This window comes from Chlorocebus sabaeus, chromosome 12 (assembly GCF_047675955.1).
Source record: "Chlorocebus sabaeus isolate Y175 chromosome 12, mChlSab1.0.hap1, whole genome shotgun sequence".
Lineage (NCBI taxonomy): Eukaryota > Metazoa > Chordata > Mammalia > Primates > Cercopithecidae > Chlorocebus > Chlorocebus sabaeus.
In genome coordinates, this window is record NC_132915.1 from 82,461,036 (window position 1) to 82,483,128 (window position 22,093).

Here is a 22,093-nt window from a genome sequence, read left to right on the forward strand (position 1 = left end):
CATGTTGTTTATTTACTCACCAGCTGATGGACACTTGGATTGTTTCAGGTTTTTGGCTATTATGAATATTGCTGCTATGAACATTCTCATACATGTATCAGTATGGATATTTGTTTTCATTTTTCTTGGGTAGATTTTTAAGAATGGAATTGCTAGGTCATATGGTAAGTTGATATTTAACTTTTTTTTTTTTTTTTTTTTCACTTAAAATAAAATAGAGATAGGGTCTCGCTTTGTTGCCCAGGCTGGTCTTGAACTTTTGGGATAAAGCAATCCTCCCACCTCAGCTTTCCAAAGTCCTGGGATTACAGGTGAGAACCACTGTAAGCCAATATTTAACTTTTTAAGAACCTACCAAACTATTTGCTACAGTGCCTATACCATTTTTATAGTCCATCAGCAGTGTATTAAGGTTTCATTTTCTCTACCTACTCACCAACACTTGTTGTCTTTTAAAAACATTTTTTTTAACTGCTCCTTGCAGAGCAGGGTTAACTCATAGGCAGTACACCCAGAGTTGGCTTGTTGTCTTTTTTATTATGGCCATTCTAGTAGGCATGTAGTGGTATCTCATATGTTTGTTTATGTGTTTGTTTATTTTTTGAGACAGAGTCTTGCTCTGTCTCCCAGGCTGGAGTGCAGTGGCATGATCTTGGCTCGCTGCAACCTCCACCTCCTGGGTTCAAGCAATTCTCATGCCTCAGCCTCCCAAGAAGCTGGGATTACAGGCATGCACTACCACACCTAGGTAATTTTTGTATTTTTACTAGAGATGGGGTTTCACCATGTTGGCCAGGCTGCTCTCAAACTCCTGGCCTCAAGTGATCCACCCACCTCAGCCTCCCGAAGCGCTGGGATTATAGGCACGAGCCACCGTGCCTAGTGTTGTTTTAATTTGCATTTTCTTACTAATAATGATGTTAAACGTACTTTCATGTGTTTAATAGCTATTTATATTGGGTGAATTGTCTATTCAGTCTTTGCTCATTTTAAAATTGAGTTGTCAGCCAGGCATGGTGGCTCATGCCTATAATTTCAACACTTTGGGGGGCCAAAGAAAGAGGATACTTGAGGCCAGGAGTATGAGACCAGCCTGAATAACATAGCGAGACCCTGCTTCTAAGCACGCGCACACACACACACACACACACACAAAATAAAGTAAAATTGGGTCATCTTTTTAATACTGAGTTGTAAGATTCTTTATAAATTCTGGATGCATGTTCTTTATTGGATATGTGATTTGCAAATATTTTCTCCCAGTATGTGGCTTCTCTTTCCATTTTCTTAATAGTATATTTTGTATTACAAAAGTTTTTTGTTTTGATCAACTTTAATCTATTATTTTTTTCCTCTTATGGTTCATGCTTTTCCCACTAAATATTTTATTCTTTTTTACTATTGTGAATGAAATTATTGTTGTTAGTTTATTCCAAATTGCCTGTTTCTGGTATATAGACCTATACTTAATTTTTGTGTTTTGATTTTGTATCATTTGAATTAATTAGTGAAGCCATTTTATAGCTGGGATTTTTTTGTAGGAATATTTTTAATTAACAATTCAATTTCTTGTTGTATGTCAATAGCTTTTTAAAAACAGCTTTATTGAGATATAATTCATATACCATACAGTTCACCCATTTAAAGTGTATTTTATTTTTGAGACAGAGTCTCGCTCTGTCAGCCCAGCTGGAGTGCAGTGGCGCAATCTCGGCTCACTGCAACATCTGCCTCCTGGATTTAAGCAATTCTCCTGCCTCAGTCTCCCAGGTAGCTGAGATTACAGGAGCCCACCACCACGCCTGGCTAATTTTTGTATTTTTAGTAGAGACAGAATTTCACCATGTTGGCCAGACTGGTCTCGAACTCCTGACCTCAGGCAATCTGCCTGCCTCGGCCTGCCAAAGTGCTGGGATTACAGGCGTGAGCCACCACGCCTGGCCACAATCGGCCACAATTAGTCATTTTAAAGTGTACAGTTCAGTGACATTTAACATTCACAATGCTGTGCAAACACCACTTCTCCCTGGTTTCAAAATTTTTTCATCACTGCAGAAGAATACCTGTACCATATGTAAGTAAGCACTTCTCATTCTCACCTCCCCTGGCAACCACTAATGTGCTTTTTCTCTATTGATTTGCATATTCTGAATATTTTAAATAAATGGAATCATACAATATGTGATTTTTTGCATCTGACTTATTTTACTTAGTATAATGTTTTTGAGGTTCATCCAAGCTGTAGCATGTATCAGTACCTCATTTCTTTTTATGGCTGAATATGATTGCATTATATGGATTTGCCACAATTCATTTACCCATTCATCCTCTGATGGATAGTTAGGTTATTTCTGCTGTCTGGCTATTATGAATAATGCTTCCATAAACATTCATATACAAGTCTCTGTGTGGATATATGTTTTCCTTTCTCATGGCTATCTACATGGGAGTAGAATTTCTAGGTCATAATGTATGTTTAACTTCTCAAAGAATTGCCAAAAGGTGTTTCATGGTGGCTGCATCATTTACATTCCCACCACCAATGTACAAGGATTTCTATTTTTCCATATCCTAGCCCTTACCAACACTTCTTTTCTGGTTTTTTTTTTATTATTTTGTTTTTTCTTTTTTTTTTTGAGACAGAGTCTCGCTCTGTCGCCCAGGCTGGAGTGCAGTGGCCCCATCTCAGCTCACTGCAAGCTCCGCCTCCCGGGTTCACGCCATTCTCCTGCCTCAGCCTCCCGAGTAGCTGGGACTACAGGCGCCCGCCACCTTGCCCGGCTAGTTTTTTGTATTTTTTAGTAGAGACGGGGTTTCACCATATTAGCCAGGATGGTCTCGATCTCCTGACCTCATGATCCGCCCGTCTCCGCCTCCCAAAGTGCTGGGATTACAGGCTTGAGCCACCGTGCCCGGCCTATTTTGTTTTTTCATTATTGCCACCCTAGTGGATGTGAAATGGCATCTTGTTGTTTTAATCTGCATTTCTCTAATGACAAATGATACACATTTTTTCATGTGCTTATGGATCAAAGGTATTTCCTTGGAGAAATGTCCATTCAAGTCCTTTGCCATTTCAAAATTTGGTTATTTGTCTTTTATTATTCAGTTTTAAGAAATTATGGCCAGGCGCAGTGGCTCACACCTGTAATCCTAGCACTTTGGGAGGCCAAGGAGGGCAGATCACTTGAGGTCAGGAGTTCGAGACCAGCCTGGCCAACATGGTGAAACCCTGTCTCTACTAAAAATACAAAAATTAGCCAGGTATGGTGGCAGGTGCCTGTAATCCCATCTACTTAGGAAACTGAGGCAGGAGAATCGCTTTAACCCAGGAGGCAGAGGTTGCAGTGAGCCAAGATCATGCCACTGTACTCTAGTCTGGGTGACTCTGTCTCAAAAAAAAAAAAAAAAAAAAAAAATTCTTCATATATTTTCAGTTACGTTTCATCAGATACATGATTTACAAATGCTTTTTCACATTTTTTGTGGGTTGTCTTTCACTTTCTTGATGATATATTTTGAAGCACATATGTTTTTAGTTTTAAAAAGTTCAACCTATGTTTTTTGGTTTTTACTTCCAGTGTCATATATAACAATCATTTGCCAAATCAAAGTTAGGAAGCTTTATCCCTATATTTTCTTCTAAGAGTTTTGAGTTTTACCTCTTACATTTAGGTTTACGATTCATTTTAAGTTAACTTTTATAGATAGTAGGAGAGTCCAACTTCATTCTTTTGTATGTGGATATCCAGTTATCCCAGCACCATTTGTGGAATAGACTGTTTTTTCCTGTGTTAAATGGTCTTGGCACCCTTGTTGAAGATCAGTTGACTATAGACACATGGGTTTAAACCCATAGATGTATAGGTACAGTTAATTACAGAATTACCAAATAACAATTTCTACTTGTAAATCTATGCTCAAAAGAATTGAAAACAGGCAGTCAAACAAATAAATGTACATGCATATTCACAGCAGCGCTATTCACAATAGGCAAAAGACGGAAACAACCCAAATGTCCGTTAAGGGATACATGGATAAACAAAGAGTGGTATATACATACAGTGAAATAGTTGTCAGCCATAAAAAGGAATGAAGTACTGACACATACTATACCATGGGACATTATGCTAAATGAAAAAAGCCAGACACCAAAGATCACATACTGTCGAAATCCTTTTATATTAAATATCTAGAATGGGTGCATCCATAGACACAGAGAGCTGTTGGTTGTTGCCAGAGTCTGGAGGCAAGGGGAACTGCTAATGCTGAATCCCTGAGGGTTTCATTTTGGGATGATGAAAATGTGTTGAAACTAGATAGATACCACACGTGTTGCGTGGTGGTACACAACATTGTGGCTGGACTTAAATGCCACTGAATTATTTCTCTTCCTTTTTTTTTTTTTAATTTTTTTTTTTTTTTTGAGACAGAGTCTCGCTCTGTCGCCCAGGCTGGAGTGCAGTGGCGCAATCTCGGCTCACTGCAAGCTCCGCCTCCCGGGTTCACGCCATTCTCCTACCTCAGCCTCCCGAGTAGCTGGGACTACAGGCGCCCGCCACTGCGCCCGGCTAATTTTTTTCTATTTTTTAGTAGAGACGGGGTTTCACCATGGTCTCGATCTCCTGACCTTGTGATCCGCCCGCCTCGGCCTCCCAAAGTGCTGGGATTACAGGCGTGAGCCACCGCGCCCGGCTCTTCCTTTTTTTATAAGGGCACTAATCCCATCATTCTGGCTCCATCCTCATGATTTCACCTAAACCAAATTATTTTCCCAAGGCCCCACTTCCTGAGACCATCACACTGAGGGCAAGAGCTTCAAGATACGAAGTTTGTGGGGAATGCCAACATTCAGTCCATGACACTAAGCAGAGTCTTCCTGTACTCTTCCCACAGCTTCCTGATGCAGTTTTCTACATTGTCAAATGTATCAGCTCATGTCAGTCCATTTTTTCCCTGGAGCCCTTTGTCTTCATGTTATAATCCAGACCTGAAGCTCATTAAGCCTGCTACACAGCTGTTGTCCTAGAAATTTAACTCTCTCCTGCATTGAATCTCCTGTTTCCTGGATCCCATGTCTTCTTTCTTCCTTTACATCTTCATTTTGGTGGCACACATTCTCCAGTAGTTTCATGAGAAAGGATACCTTAGAGAAAATTTTTGTGTGTATCTGAAACCACTATTATTCCACCAACTCTCTTGATTATTTGGGTAGAGATTTCTGGGTTGCAATTCATTTTCCCTCAGAATTTTGAGGCCATTGCTTTATCATCTTAAGATTATCGTTGAGAATTTGATGTTGTTGTTCTTAATCTTTTCTATCTACACTTGTCCTTTCTGAAAGTTTTTGAAATCAGAGACATCTTTCTCTGTGGTGGTCTCATATTTCACAGTGATAAAAGGTAAATGTCTTCTGTCATTTTTTCAGCCCCTTGAAAAGTTCTTATGTTATTTCTTTGATAGTTCTCTCAGTTTTCTCTCTTCTGACTTTCTGGAGAAAAAGATCATCTGATTTAATCATGCATTTCTCCTATTGCACATGTATTTGTATAATTCTTTTCACCTTCTAGGAGATCGACTCACCTTCTTTTTCCTTTCTATTGCATTTTATTTTTGTTGAGTAAAATTTTAATTTCTAAGAGCTCATCTTGTTTTCTGATGGTTTTTCTTCCTCCTCGTCAATCCAACCCATCCCCTGTCTTTCCCTGGTATCGCTGCCTTTCCCCCTTTCCCTTTTTCTCCCCTCTCCTTCCTCTTTATCCCCTCTTCTTTTCGTCTCTCCTTCCTGTGCTCCTCCTCCTTCCCTCTTTCTCCACCGGCATCCTGTTCTCCATCCCTTGCTGTATTATTTTCTTTTATCTCTGAGGGCAGAGATTATGGAATTTTTAATTTGTTCTCCATTTACTCTATTTTAGTTATCTTTTGTCTGAGCCTGCATTCTGTTTCCTCCAAGTTGCTCTTATCTATGTTTTGGTTTTGGTTATATTTGATGTCCATTCATCTCTATGGGCAAGGCTTTGCAAAGCTGACTGGAAGATGTGTATGAGTGGGGTGGGTGGAATGGTAGGCTTCACTGTAGAATAACAGAGCATGATCCAGTTGATTTAGCTGAAGGACACCCAGATGTCTGTGTTTTTTGAGGGGCTGTTCTGTTCCTTCAATAATAAAGATCCTTCAGTATCCTCCATGTAAATAAAAGTTGCCCTTTCATTTATTATTTGCTAGTATTGGGATTTTCACATCACATTGTCTTAAAGTAGGACACAGCTCAGTTTATTCATTAAAAGAGTTGGACTTGATCCTTTCTACCTATAATAACTCTATGAGGCTTTGCTACAACCTCTATTTGGAATCATTTAAAGGCATTTAATCGCTTAATATAATATATATATAATACATGAACTCACATACTTTCTCTACAAAGAACCTGTGTGGGGCACAGTGGTGGGGAGGGTGGCTACTAATATACCAAACACATTTTGTGCCTTCTAGGAGATATGTCATCTATATCAATTAGCATAATGTAAGACAGAAAATCATAAATGAGGCTGGGCCAGGTGGCTCACATTTGTAATCCCAGCACTCTGGGAGGCAGGTGGATCACTTGAGACCAGCCTGGGCAACATAGCAAAACCTCATCTCTACAAAAAATTAGCCCTGCATGGTGTTGCATGCCTGTAGTCCACCTACTCAGGAGGCTGAGGTAGGAGGTTCGGCTGAACCTGGGAAGTCGAGGCTGCAGTAAGCAATGATCACACCACTGTACTCCAGCCTGGGAGACAGAGTGAGACCCTGTCTCAAAAAAAAAAAGAAAAGAAAAGAAAAGGGAAAAAAAAGTCATAAATGAAAGGCAGACATATCTGGCTTTGAATTGCAGCACTGCCTCATACAAGCTGTGTGACCTTGGGCAAGTCAAAATCCTTTTTGAGTCTGTTTCCTCATTAATTCCACTATGTGACAGACCCCGTACTGACACTGGAATAAGAGTAGCAGATAACAAATGTACTTCTCTCCATGGAGCTCATATTTATTACATGTTGTTACTAGCTACAATTCTATTTTAATGCTCACATTTTTTATACCCTGGCATTTCTTTGGTTAAAGTAATGCTAACACATATTTTGTGTCCATACACTATACTTTTAATGATCATTTCTTAAGAATATTTTGTTCATTTACACTGTTTGGTTTTTTTAACTTAAACTTGAAATGTTAAAAGTTTAATGAACTATCATAAGTTGGAAAATTAACTAAAATAGACAGTATTTGTTTAGCAGAATTCATTAGAGGGCCGTGTATCCTTTAGTGTATAAAAATCTTTTTAGTGTAAAAACATTTGCTCTAATCTTTTGCTGATTGTGGTTTTTATGCTAGCTCTTAGAGGATATTGTTAACATCTAAGTCTAGGAATTGGGATTCCCAAGATACTGATATAAAATGCTGTAACAGAAATTTCTGTGCTTCTGAGGTTTATAGAACTCGAGATTCTTTTTAGAATGAGTGTTCTTAAAGCAGTATATCCCTAAGGGCATTCATGGTTGCTTTTCTCTCTTCTCCTTTTCTCATTTTAGGGAAACTAAAACCAACAATGGCATTCATGTCAGGAAAATTGAAGATTAAAGGTAACATGGCCCTAGCAATCAAATTGGAGAAGCTAATGAATCAGATGAATGCCAGACTGTGAAGGAAAAGATTTAAAAAAAAAAAAAAAAATCGACTGCTATGCTCAAAAAGTAAAAAAAGCTCAACAGTTAAAATCTAATGTTTGTTTTCTTCCCTGTTGTGTTATAAGGATATGCACGTTTGTTCTGGAAAAAATAGAATTTGTCTCTAAAAGACCTGAAATTGTAATTAAAACAGCAAGCTAATCAAACATAAGCTTCATTAAGTGGGATTCTAAGACAGTATGTGTTTTGATATTTCAAGGGTTTAACCCTTTGAGCCTTACATCTCACTCACTGTCTTTCCCCAAGAAAAGAATTTTGGGCAGCCAGTCAGATCAAGCAGTAAAATTAGCTCTTTGTCATGTAAAATGAAGCTAGTCTGTTTTAAAATTTTTAGTTTTGGATTGTATACTAATGAAAATTTTAATGATGTATTTGATTTTTATATACTTATTTTAAAGAAAATCGTATATAGTGCATTTAACAAAAATCACAAAAAACGAATTAACTACTACTGGTGAGGACTAAATGAAACAATCATTTTTCATTTTGATAACTAGCTTTCCAGGTAGACTTAGCCATAGGAAAATATTACTAATGTAATTTAACAAATTGCAGTATGTATTCCATGTAAAAATATGTTTAAATTGTCCTAAAACAAAATAATTTTCTCCCTAGGAGTATGCATTTGGCTACCATGTTTTGAAACAGGAACCTTAGAATAGGGCATTGGTATGGGCTGAATTGTGAAACCCCCAATTCCTTTGTTGAAGTCCTACCTCCCATTTCTATTTGGAGATGAGGCCTTTAAAGAGGTGACTGAGTTCAAAGGAGGCTGTTAGTCTAATCCAACACGGTGTCCTTTGGACATAAGAGATACCAGCGATGCGTGCACAGAACAAGGACCAGGAGAGGACACAGTGAGAAGGCAGCTATCTGCAAGCAAAGAGAGAGGCCTCAGAAGAAACAAAATCACCGGCACCTTGATCTTTGACTTCTAATCTCCAGAATAGTGAGAAATAAATTTCTGTTGTTAAGCCGTCCACTGTGGGAGGCCAAGGCAGGAGGATTGCTTGAGGCCAGGAGTTTAAGGCCAGCCTGGATAACATAGTAAGACCCTATCTCTACCCACCAAATAAGTCAATTTAAAAAGCCACTCAATCTGTGGGGTTTTTTTAATGGCAGCCCTCGCAAGCTGATACAGTGGTTTGAGAGGTTGGGAGGGTTGAGGGGAAGATAAACTTTAAAAAAGCTCTTATCTTTCATTTCAATCAGTTAAAAATACTTGCTCAGTGTAACAATTTTGCTTCTCATCTTCCACTCTAATATTATTGTGCCATTAAGCAATTTAGCTAATCCTGACATTTCTTAGAATCATAATGTCAGGAGCATTTAATCTGTATTTTACAAGTTAGGAAGCAGAGGATCAGAGATGGGAAAGGAGTAGCCCAAGGCCAAAATTAACAAGCCCTATCTAACAAAAACTTTCCAATACATTTATGTTGAATGGAACTCCAAGATCTCACCTCTCCATCCAGGAATGGAGTCCATGTAATCAAAGTGAACTTAAAAATAGGACAGTTTCAACAAGTCCAGAGATTCACTGCAACTGATCAAAGGGAGTCCAGTCAACATGAGCCAGCGTGATGATGACGAGGAAGCCCCCTCTGCTTTAATCCACACAAGGAACGTAACCTGAAGTAACCTGATGTTAACCAATCTGCTACTTCTACTATGCTGTTTCCTTGTTCCTGCTAGTGCTGCCTTACAAATGCAGACTGTTCTGTCACACCTGGTGGAGCTTCTGTTTATTTTGTAGGCTGGATGCTACCCGGTTCATGAATCGCTAATAAAAGCCAATTAGATCTTTACAATTTAATTTGTTGAGATTTTATTCTTTGACATTCTTTAAGGTTTGGGAAAACGAGAAGTAGAAAATACCGTGAGGCAGCAATCTCTGGGTTCTGGTCATTAAAACATGAATTTGCTAATTATACCCATTCCAACAGGGGGATTGAGTCAAGGGACCTTGCCCTTTTCTTGACTGACCTGCTTGATTATTGCCCTAAGTGATTGTTAGTTAGGCTGCCCATCGGAATCTCTGCCTTCTGGCTTTAAAATTTTTTCCAAATTGGAGTAAATTGAGCTGACTGGTTTTGAGCTTGTAATGTTAGGGGACCAGCAATGAGTTCCTCTGATCCATCCAATCATTAGATTACACCTTTGTTTTAAACCCATCACAGTCTACTATTCATCCTTTTTTTAAATAACCATTTAAAAATTTTCTATCCTGAATTGCATTTTGAAAGGGATGGTTCCTAGGTAACACAAGGTAGAAAATTTACATCTCAAAGGCAAAGAACTTACAATTCAGGCCCAAATATTGTTATTTGCCAAGACAGAAAGCTGATGCTAAGAAGCCCAGTTAAGACAAAATGGTCGAAGGTGAGGTTTATTTGGACTAATGCTCTCACCTATTGTAAGAATTTCTACTGATTTTCCTTTATAGATACACATTTTTACAAAGAGTTTCAAAATAACTGGCCAAATACCAGAAATGCAAATTTTCGAGACTGATTTAATTCAATAGGCGGTCTTTTCAACTTAGCTTCTGTTTCTTAACTAGATTACTGAGTTCAGGGCAGAGCCCATTAGCAAATAGAGCAGACAAAGGGCTTCCTATTTCTGGACGCAGATGGATAGTTCTCAAAAAGCAGCAAACCTGCTTTACCCACGGGCCTAATTTTTATAAATATTACCTAGCTTTCTTTTTGCCTTTGGAGTAAAATAGTAACTAAGTGAAAAGGTTGGCAGATTCAATCTTCTTATAAACTAGTTGCTAAAGCTTTTCATTTGCCTTCTACATGGGATCTTTTAAAGAGGCAAACATTTTTGAAATCTTTTTAGAAGCTTTTGCACATCAATAGGTATCCCTGGGAGGGCCTGATTCAGAAGCCCTCATTTTTAAACTCAATTCTTAGATGAACAAACAGTCTTATTCATCTGGAATGTTCCACATAATGGTCATCATAATTCTCATTTATCTTTAGTAAGATTTCACCATTTTTTTAAGTATTTGCAGCTTCTAGGCCCTAATACATGTAAAAGGCAAACATAGCCAGAAGGTGAAGTACACAGTTCTTTAAAAATTTAAGGGCCGGGCGCGGTGGCTCACGCCTGTAATCCCAGCACTTTGGGAGGCTGAGACGGGCGGATCACAAGGTCAGGAGATCGAGACCATCCTGGCTAACACGGTGAAAACCCGTCCCTACTAAAAATACAAAAAAAAAAATTAGCCGGGCGTGGTGGCGGGCGCCTGTAGTCCCAGCTACACGGGAGGCTGAGGCAGGAGAATGGCGTGAACCTGGGGGGCGGAGCTTGCAGTGAGCCGACATTGTGCCACGGCACTCCAGCCTGGGCGACAGAGCAAGACTCCATCTCAAAAAAAAAAATTTAAGGATGCTGTCCAGGCATGGTAGCTCACACCTGTAATCCCAGCACTTTGGGAGGCTGAGGTCGGCAGATCACTTGAGGCCAGGAGTTCGAGACCAGCCTAGCCAACATGGTGAAACCCCATCTCTACTAAAAATACAAAAATTAGCCAGGTGTGGCAGCGTGGCCTGTAATCCCAGCTATCCAGGAGGCTAAAGTGTGAGAATTGTTTGAGCCCAGGAGGTGGAGGTTGCATTGAGCCAAGATTGCACCACTGCACTCCAACCTGGACAACAGAGTAAGCCTCTGTCTTAAAAAAAAAAGAAAAAAAAAAAAGAATTTTAAGGATGCCATTTTTAAATTGAATCTTGACTCTTGACTCTCTCAGAGTCAAGATAAAAGTCTAAGAGTGAAATGCCATGAGGTTGGGTCATTGTGTGTCCCCCCCCCCCCCCCATGTTTTTCTCCAGGGTTCCTGGCTTATAATTCCCAGAGCATTGTTACAAGCTTTTGTTACAAATGTTGGGTGTGTCAGGCCTTGCAGGCAGGCCTCAGGAAACAGAATCTCTGTGACCTTCTCTTGCCTTCCTTCCACCTACCTCCCCAAGGCAGAACTGTGGGTCATATAAACCCTCATTCCAGAGAGGGTCCTGCTCCATATGCTGGGGGAAAGAATGCCAACTTAATGAAGCCTCCATAAAAACCCAAGAGGACTGGGTTCCAAGAGCTTCTGGATAGCTGAACACAAGGAGGGTCCTGGAGGGTGACACACCCAGGGAGGGCTGGAGAGCTCTGTGCCCCCTTCCCCAATACTGTGCCCTATGCATCTCTTCATATGTATCCTTTGTTATTTTCTTTACGATAAACTGGTAAATGTGTTTCCCTGAGTTCTGTGAGCTGCACCAGCAAATTAATCGAACCCCAAGTGGGGGTTGTAGGAACCCCAACTTGAAGTCGGTGGCTCAGAATTTCCAGAGGCCCAGAGTTACAACTGGTGTCTGGGAGGTGGGCCAGTTTTGGGGACTGAGCCCTCAACCTGTGGCATCTAACACTTTGGAGATAGTAGATAGTGGGGAACATCGTGATACCCACTATCTCCAAGTAGATAGTGTCAGAATAAAATTGGAGGACACCCACTTGGTGTCCACTGCTTAGTGTGTGGGGAAAACCCTCACACATTTGTTCACAGAAGTCTTCTTGTGTGTTGGTGATTGTTGTGTTGGTATAAGAGCAGAGGAAAAACGGTTTGGAGTTTTTCCCAAAACAGTCATGTAATGCTTTCATAGTGTACCTCAGTGCACAGATGTTTTCTTTTTTCTGCAGTGCATTCTAGAGTGCAGTGGCATGCTCATAGCTCACTGCAGCCTTGAATTCCTGGGCTCAAGGTCTCAGCTTTCCAAGTCTCAGCTTTCCTGGGCTCCCACCTCAGCTTTCCAAGTAGCTGGGATTACAGGCAAATACCACCATGCCTGGCTTTGTTTTGTTTTTGTATGGACAAGGTCTCACTTTGTTGCCCAGGCTGGTCTCAAACTCCTGGCTTCAAGTAATCCTCCCACCTCAGCCTCCCAAAGTGCTGGGATTATAGGTGTGAGCCACCATGCCCAGCCTAAATAATTTTTTAAATTCCAGTTTTTAATTATTCTATGTTAGGATACAGAAATACTTTGTGTCCTGCAATACTGTTAAACTTACTTACTAGTTTTAGCAGCTTTTTTGTAAATCCCTTAGGATTTTCTATGTATGTGATAGTTATCTGCAAATAAAGATAGTTTTATTTCTTTAACATTCTGTGTGCCTTATATATTTCTTTTCTTGTCATATTGCACTGTTAGACCCACAGTATAGTGGTGAATATTGGTGGTAAGAATGGATATCCCAGCCTTGTTCTTAGTCTTAGGGGGAAAACACTGTGTTTTTTCACCATTAACTATGACAGTTGTAGGGTGTTTTTTTTTGTAGATGCACATTATCAGGCTGATTATTGTTTATCATACGATTGCTGAATTTTGTCAAATGCTATTCCTATTATCTATTGAGACGATAGGGTTATTCTTTATTCTATTAATATGGTGAATTAAAATGATTTCTTAAAATTACTTTTACTTTTTTTAGAGATGGGGGTCTTGCTCTGTTACCCAGGCTCATCTCAAACTCTTGGTCTCAAGCAATCCTCCTGCTTTGGCCTCTCAAAGTGCTGGAATGACAGGTGTGAGCCACCTTGCCTAGTCTAAAATGATTTTTTTAAGTTAAAAATATTTATTGTGCTGTTTTCCCCAACCCATGTTTTTTGAAGCCAAATGTACTTAAATAGAGACAAACAGCTGTATCTAGGGGAATTATGGCAGTTTAGGAAGTATCAGGCTTCATTCCTAACCAACAGAAAGTTCACCTAGAAACTATCCACAGGGCAGAAAATCCTTTTGTAAACCCCAACACTTAGAAACAAGTTTGAGACACACATGGTCCACAGAACTGAATGAAATCTGAATTAGAAGGGTAAAGAGAACAGTCTTTTTTTTTTTTTTTTTCTTTTTAAGAGACTGTGTCTCACTATGTTGCCCAAGGAAGAATGGTCTTATTCCAACTGTGGCACCCCTTTCCCTCCAAGTCAGCACAATGCAAGACAGAAGATTTTCCTGGCCCACAGTTTCTACTAGGGGAAAAGAGAAATTGAGACAGTCATCTAGCTTCCCTAGTGTATTCTGAGATGTTTCCCAGGCAGCCCACTGTGTTTTCCCCTGGAACACTTGGGGAAATGGCATCACTAGACCATGCAGGGCCAGGTAGAAACAACGAAAGGAGACAGAGGTCATAGTAACCAGCACGTGGATCTTGGTAATACCTTTACGTTTCTGCCAATTGTGGCACCAGATGAGAGATACCAGCCAGTCTCAAAGCCTACCCACAAAACTGAGCTAGTCACTTTCAGAAGCATGGTGGGAATTTCAAGCTAGCTTGAGTCCCTAGATAGCTAGTCTCTGTGCCCAGACTCAGAGCCCACCCTAACAATCCTACTCAAGCAAGGAAACTCCCACCTCCATGCACTGGAGAGAAGGAGGTAGACCAGCTTGACCCAGGAAGCCAAACGAAGATGTACTCAGCCCTCATTCAAAAATCCCACCTAACAACCTACCCACGCAGGAAGACTCCCACCTCTGAACATTTCAGAAATGCAAAGGGGCTAGACTGGCTTGACCTGAGAAGTCAAACAACCACTTAACTCAGCCAAAAGCCTACCCCACAGTTCCATCCTGACAGGCAGGCAATCCTCAATTCTGTATTTTTTTTTTTTTTTTTGGAGATGTAGTTTCACTGTTGTTGCCCAGGCTGGAGTGCAATGGCACGGTCTCAGCTCACTGCAACCTCTGCCTCCCAGGTTCAAGTGATTCTCCTGCCCCAGCCTCCCCAGTAGCTGGGATTACAGGCACCTACCAATACACCCAGCTAATTTTTGTATTTTTAGTAGAGACAGGGTTTCTCCATGTTGGTCACACTGGTCTCGAACTACTGACCTCGTGACCCACCTGCCTCGGCCTCCCGAAGTGCTGGGATTATAGACCGCACCCAGCCTCAATTGTGCAATTCTAAGGAACATAGCTTGTGATCCCACTTGTCCCGAGCAGTGACTCCACCTAACTTCCAATCCCAGCCCGCAGCCTTCCCTAACTGCAGATCCCAAATATCAGAATTGCTTGGCTAGGGAATATATCCTGCGACTAACCTGACCAAAAGCCCTCACAGTACCCAGCCAGCAGCTCTATCCAGTATCAGAGCAAAGGCAGTAGCCCAGTCAACTAGAGAAATCACAAGCTCTGCCTATCTGGGGTCATTCCAGCTTATCTGGGAGCTGGCCCTTCCAGAATCACAGGCTAAATAGTGAAGAACTATGTGAAGAACTATGTGAATCACAGGCTAAATAGTGAAGAAGGTGTTCTCCTGCCAAAGAACACCTTCATAAGACAGAAGAGGGGCGGTCTTCTTTTTTTTGATACGGACTCTCGCTCTGTCGCCCAGGCTTGAGTGCAGTGGCGCAATCTTGGCTCACTGCAAGCTCCGCCTCCCAGGTACATGCCATTCTCCTGCCTCAGCCTCCTGAGTAGCTGCGACTACAGGCGCCCGCCACCATCTCAGGCTAATTTTTTGTATTTTTAGTAGAGACGGGGTTTCACCATGTTAGCCAGGATGGTCTTGATCTCATGACTTTGTGATCTGCCTGCCTCGGCCTCCCAAAGTGCTGGGATTACAGGCGTGAGTCACCATGCCCAGCCAGGGGCAGTCTTCTTAAATGCTCAGACAACAATGCAAGGACACAAAGATTGCAAAGTATCAGTGAATTATGACACCTCCAAAATACACTAATAAACCTTCAATAATGGGCCCACATGGGATGAGATTTTAAACCTTACAGCACACAAATCTCTTATTTTAGACTTTTTATCTTCCTTATGATATTCTTTTCCAGGCAATTCTGTTTCTAAATTTTGAGATGCTTAAGTCAGTATAAAGATGGTAAAGATTCTTGGCCAGCTATACACCATAATAATTATTGGCCGGGCGCTGTGGTTCACGCCTGTAATCCCAGCACTTTGGGAGGCCGAGGCAGGCGGATAATGAGGTCAGGAGGTCAAGACCATCGTGGCTAATACAGTGAAACCCCATCTCAAATAAAAATACAAAAAATTAGCCAGGCGTGGTGGCACGTGCCTGTAATCCCAGCTATTCGGGAGGCTGAGGCAGGGGAACCTGGGAGGCAGAAGTTGCAGTGAGCCAAGATTGTGCCACTGCACTCCAGCCTAGGCAACAGAGTGAGACTCGTCTCAAAAAAAAAATTATTATTATTATTTTACATAAGAAGAAACAATGTAATGATTGATTTTTGAGTGAAAAGCTAACTTTATTATTTCTAGGAAAAATCCCATTTAGTCATATTGTATTAATTATATATTGGTGGATTCAATTTTGTATTTGTGTCCCTTTGCCATATTGGGGCCATAGCTTTTTTTTTTTGAGACGGAGTCTCGCTCTATTGCCCAGGCTGGAGTGCAATGGCGCCATCTCCGCTCACTGCAAGCTCGCCTCCCAGGTTCACGCCATTCTCCTGCCTCAGCCTCCCGAGTAGCTGGGACTACAGGCGCCCGCCACCATGCCCGGCTAATTTTTTGTATTTTTAGTAGAGACGGGGTTTCAGTGTGTTAGCCAGGATGGTCTCGATCTCCTGACCTCGTGATCCACCCGTCCTGGCCTCCCAAAGTGCTGGGATTACAGGTGTGAGCCACCGCGCCCGGCCGGCATTATTTTTTCTTAAAAGTTTGACAGAATTTATCAGATTTACCAGTGAATTTACCCGGGCCAGATTTTCCTTAAGGGAAAGTTTTAAACTGCAAATTCATTTTTGTTTTCTTTTTTACAAACAGGGTCTTGCTCTGTTACCTAGTCTGGAGTGGAGTGGAGCAATCATAGTTCACTGTATCCTTGAACCCCTGGGCTCAAGCAATCCTCTTGCCTCAGCTTCCTGAGTAGCTAGAACTACGGGAGCATGTGACTATGCCAGCTAATTAAAAAAAAAAAAAAAAAAAAATCTGTTTTGTGGGTCTTGTTATGTTGGCCAGGCTTCGATATCTTAATAAAAAGAAAACTATTCAAATTTGTATTTTTTTCTAGAGCCCATTTTGTCATTTTTGTCTCTTAAAGAATTTAAGTTGTTCAATTTAGCGGCATAAAGTTGACCCCAATATTCTATATTGTCACTTTAATGTCTATGAATTCCTTCTTTCATTTTTGAAATTAGTAATGTCCATTTTCTTGACTAATGTAAATGGAGCTTTAGTACAGATTCTCACTGTCACCCAGGCTGGAGTACACTGGCATGAGCACAGCTCGCTGCAACCTCAAACTCTTGGACAGGAGTGATCCTCCCACCTCAGCCTCTAGATGACCTAAGACCACAGGCACACACCACCATGCTCGGCTAATATTTTAATTTTAATTTCGTAGAGACAAGGTCTCACTATGTTGCCCAGGATGGTCTCAAACTCCTGGGCTCAAGCGATTCACCCACCTTGGCCTCCCAAAGCACTGAGATTACAGGTATGAACCACCATGCCTGGCAATGATTTTTTACAAAATACTTTATGTTTTCCTTTATTTTCTTTCTTACTTTTGTTTTGGGGGGGCGGTCTGTTTTCTGTTGTAAGTTGATTTCTACTATCTTACTTGTTTTCTTCTTTGTGTTTAATATGTCCTTTCTTCTAGCTTCCGAAGATTAAAAGTTAGTTCATTCTCTTGGGCCTTCTTTTTCTTATGATATAAACTTTTTTTTTTTTTTTTTGAGACGGAGTCTTGCTCTGTCACCCAGGCTGGAGTGCAGTGGCCGGATCTCAGCTCACTGCAAGCTCCGCCTCCTGGGTTCACGCCATTCTCCTGCCTCAGCCTCCCGAGTAGCTGGGACTACAGGCGCCCGCCACCTCGCCCGGCTAGTTTTTTTTTTTGTATTTTTAGTAGAGACAGGGTTTCACCGTGTTAGCCAGGATGGTCTCGATCTCCTGACCTCGTGATCCGCCCGTCTCGGCCTCCCAAAGTGCTGGGATTACAGGCTTGAGCCACCGTGCCCGGCCGATATAAACTTTTAAGCCATAAATTTTACTTTTAGAACTGCCTTAACATTTTTCCACAAACATTTGATATATTGTGTAATTTTTCATTCACTTCAAGAGATTTTTCTACTTTCCTTCTGAGTTCTTCTTTAGTCAATGAGGAACATAGAAAAATGTTTAATTTTCAAATATTCATAGAGTTTCCAGATACTGATCTATAATTGATTTCAAATTTAGCTTTACGGTGGTTAGAAAATATACTTTGTGTGACTTCAATCGTGTTAAATTTCTTGAGACTTGTTTTATAGCTAATTATATGGCCTTTTTTAGTGAACATTATATATGCACTTAAAAGGAACATTTAGGCTGGGCATGGTGGCTCATGCCTGTAATTCCAACACTTCGAAGGCCAAGGTGAGAGGATCACTTGAGCTCAGGAGTTCAAGACCAACCTGAGCAATATAGCGAGACCACATCTCTACAAAAAAAAAAAAAAAAAAATTAAAAATTAGCTGGGTATGGCCGGGTGTGGTGGCTCACACCTGTAATCCCAGCACTTTGGGAGGCCATGGCGGGCGGATCACAGGGCCAAGAGATCAAGGCCATCCTGGCCAACATGATGAAACCTCATCTTTACTAAAAATACAAAAATTAGCTGGGCGTTGTGGCGCATGCCTGTAGTCTCAGCTACTTGGGAGGCTGAGGCAGGAGAATTGTTTGAACCTGGGAGGCGGAGGTTGCAGTGAGCCGAGATCGCACCGCTGCACTCCAGCCTGGTGACATAGTGAGACTCCGTCTCAAAAAAAAAAAGGAAAGAAAGAAAGAAAAAAAAATTAGCTGGGTATGATGATACCCACCTGTAGTCCCTGCTATTCAGGAGGCTGATGTGGGAGGATCGCTTGAACATGGAGGTCAAGGCTGCAGTGTGCTATGATCCACGTTACTCTAGGCTGGGTGACAGAGTGAGACTCTGTCTCAAAACAAATAAAAATAATGAAAGAAAGGAACCTGTATTCTGCAATTGTTGGGATAAATCATTTTGTTTCAGCACCTCTTTTTGCTTCTGCTTGAAAGTCTTATCTTCCTCATTCATCTTCTTGGCCTGCTTCTTGGACTGTTTTAGGGGGTCCTTCTTGCTGGACATGGCACCTTCACAGCTGGACTTGGCACCTGTGCCCCTTCCTCAGACTGGGCCCTCTTGGACTCCTTTTTCCTTTTTTTTTGGAGACAGAGTCTTGCTCTGTCACCCAAGCTGGAGTGCAGTAGCACAAACACAGCTTACTGTGGCCCTGACGCTCCTAGGACCAACCGATTCTCCCACATCAGCCTTCCAAGTAGCTGGGACTACAGACGTGTGTCACCAGGCCCGGCTAATTTTTTAATTTTTTTGTAGCAATGGGGTCTCACTTTGTTGCCCAGGCTGGTCCCAAACTCCTGGGCTTAAGCAATCCTCCCACCTTGGCCTCCCAAAGTGCTGAGATGACGCGCATGAGCCACCATGCCTGGCCTAGGATTTGTATTTGATGCTTTCTTTTTGAAACAGTTTTATTGAGAAATAACTCAGATACCATACAGTTCACCCATTAAAATGTGCAATTCAGTAGTTGTTAGTATAATCAGAGTTTCATAAACTTCATCCAATTTTAGAATATTTTCATCACCCCAAAAAGAAACTTTACTCTGTAGTAGTTACCTCACATTTTCACCGAAACCTCTCAGCCCTGGGGAATCATTAGTCTACTTTCTCTCCCTGTTGATTTGTATATTCTAGACACTTCATATAAATGGAATCATATGACCCTTTGTGACTGGCTTCTTTCGCATAGCTTTGTAAGCTTTTCCAGGTTTATCCATGTTGAAGCATGTACCAGGGTAATAAATTTTTTAATATAGTTGCTGCTTTGGTATTCATTTTTAGGTCTGGCCTAAGTCTTTGGAAACCCAGTTGTACACCCACCCCCCAGCCCCCGCTGTCACCTTTGGCCTTGTTAAAATTTACCCTTCTGGCCAGGTGTGGTGGCTCACACCTGTAATCCCACACTTTGGGAGACCAAGGTGGGAGGATCACTTGAGGTCAGGAGTTCAAGACCAGCCTGGCCAATATGGTAAAACCTTGCCTCTCCTGAAAATACAAAAATTAGCTGGGCAGGATGGCATGTGCCTATAATCCCAGCTACTTGGGAGGCTGAGGCACGAGAATCACTTGAATGTGGGAGGCGGAGGAGGCTGTAGTGAGCTGAGATCACGCCACTGCACTCCAGCCTGGGCGACAGAGCGAGACCTTGTCTCAAAACAAAACAAAACACCACAAAAACTTAACGGTCAACACCAGAGCCTTGGAAATAAGTTCCCCTCCTTTGCGCATGTGGTTTTTTAAGGGCATAATGCCTATGGACCTAATAAAAGCATAATCCCACAGGTCTCCTTTCTCTCGCTCTCTTTCTTTCTCCTGAGTAGCTGGAACTGGAGATGTGGGCCACCACGCCTAGCTAATTTTTTTTTTTTTCTTTTTGTAGAGATGGGGGTCTCACTATGTTACCCAGGGTGGTCTCAAACTCCTGGTCTCAAGCAATCCTCCTGCCACACCCTCCCAAAGTGCCAGGATTACGGCCCTCAGCCAACCCATTAGGTTTACTGTGATTGCTTTATCTGGGATCTTGGTTTCTCAAGTCCTAGCTGCCTTAACAGACTCGACTCCAAATTTTGTATCACCAGGCCAATAAGACTGCCAGTAAGCTCTAGGGTGCTTCTTTCTGACTTCCACACTCCTAGACACAAATCAACAATGCCCTGAGAAGGAAGAGTGGCTGAGAATGCAGGACTCACTTCAAAGTATTTCCCTTCTTCCTGGGGGCTCTTGGACTCTCAAGCCTTGGATGACAGGGTTGCTCTCCAATTGTTTTGAACAGACTTATTTATTTATTTTTTTAAACAGCTTTTACAGTCCTCAGTGGCAGAGTTAGTTTGTTCGACAAGGTACCTCATCATGGTTGGATGCCTATGTATCATTAAAAAAATTCATTATAATGAAATATCCTTTAAACAAATAAAATTAGATTTTTTTTAAAGTTAATTGTGGCAGAAACAACTTAAAATGTACCTGTGTAACTACTTTTAAGTGTACAGTTCAGTGGTGTTCTATTTACATTATTGTGTAACATCTCTAGAACTTTTTCATCTTGCAAAATTGAAACTCTATACCCAGTGAACATTATATCACTATTTTCCCCTCCCTCTACCCTCTAGCAACCACTATTCTACTGTCTGTTTCCACGAGTTTGACATAATCACACAATTTACATACCTCTACATACCTCATATACATCAAATCATAACAGTATTTGTCCTTTTGTGACTGGTTTATTGCACTTGGCACAACATCCTCAAGGTTCATCTATGTTGTGGCCTGTGATAGGATTTCCTTCATTTTTAAGGCTGAATAGTATTCCATTATATGTATATATTACATTTTCATTTATCTATTTATCTGTTGATGAACATTTGGGCTGCTTCAACCTCTTGGCTATTGTGAATAGTGCTGCAATGAACATGAGTGTGCAAATATTTCTTCGATATCCTGCTTTCAATTCTTTTGGACACTTACCCATAAGTGGGATTGCTGGATCATATGGTAGCTCTAGTTTTAGTTTTTTAAGGAACTTCCACACTGTTTTGCATAGTGGTGGTACCATCTACATTCCTACCAGCATTGCATAAGAGTTCCAATTTCTCCACAAGATCCCATCTTTAGAATATGCAGCAATTAACTAGGGGGTTTTCATTTTTGGTCTTTTTTGTTTGTACAAACATTATTGTGTCAAAGTTTACACAGATTTCAAATTTCAGCCTAGACCTGGAAGAGTGCTAATAGAGGAGTGTTAAGAACATCAACCTGAATCAGCTCTAGAGATGGAGAGGGGTTGACAGAAGCTACCCTAAAGGAGAGAACATGCTTGATGTGGCAATGAAGTTACCTGCCTGGATTCTGGGCGACCCTGGATATCTTCTCCTTTGCTAAGAAGTTAGCCTCTTTTTCTGCCTCAAAAGTATTCTTCTCCTCCCTTACCTACTCCAAGGGTACAAGTGACTGGGGTATGCCTGTCACAGGTGAGGTGAGGCCAAGATGTGGGCACTAATTAAGGCCAATCAGATATGGTATAAATGTTATTTATTACCATGATTACTGTTTTGGAGATGGTCAGTGCTGTAAATAGAAAGGGAGTTAAGAGCAGACTCTGAAGCCAGACTGTCATGAATGAATCCAGGCTCCTCTAGCTACTATATATATGATGTTGAACACATTTCTTAATTTCTCTGTGCCTCATCCATATCCATAAAATGGCAATATTAATCCTTATCTGTAAAATGGCAATATTAATAGCAGCCACTGTTTAGAGTTCTTAG

General features: G+C 41.2%; 1 protein-coding gene across 2 annotated transcripts in view; it reads left to right on the forward strand.

Annotated features, from left to right (window-relative positions):
- The window catches only part of HSDL2 (hydroxysteroid dehydrogenase like 2), an 83,126-nt gene extending 73,583 nt beyond the window's left edge, over positions 1-9,543 (forward strand). The window contains exons 11-12 of one of the 2 annotated variants that reach the window (XM_037983654.2): positions 219-311; positions 7,572-9,543. In XM_037983654.2, the coding sequence (XP_037839582.1) occupies positions 219-268 (50 nt within the window). In that variant the 3' untranslated portion in view covers positions 269-311; positions 7,572-9,543. The remainder of the gene's footprint in view (positions 1-218; positions 312-7,571) is intronic. The other variant, XM_007968401.3, reaches the window with a different exon arrangement.
- Positions 9,544-22,093: the final 12,550 nt, after the last annotated feature.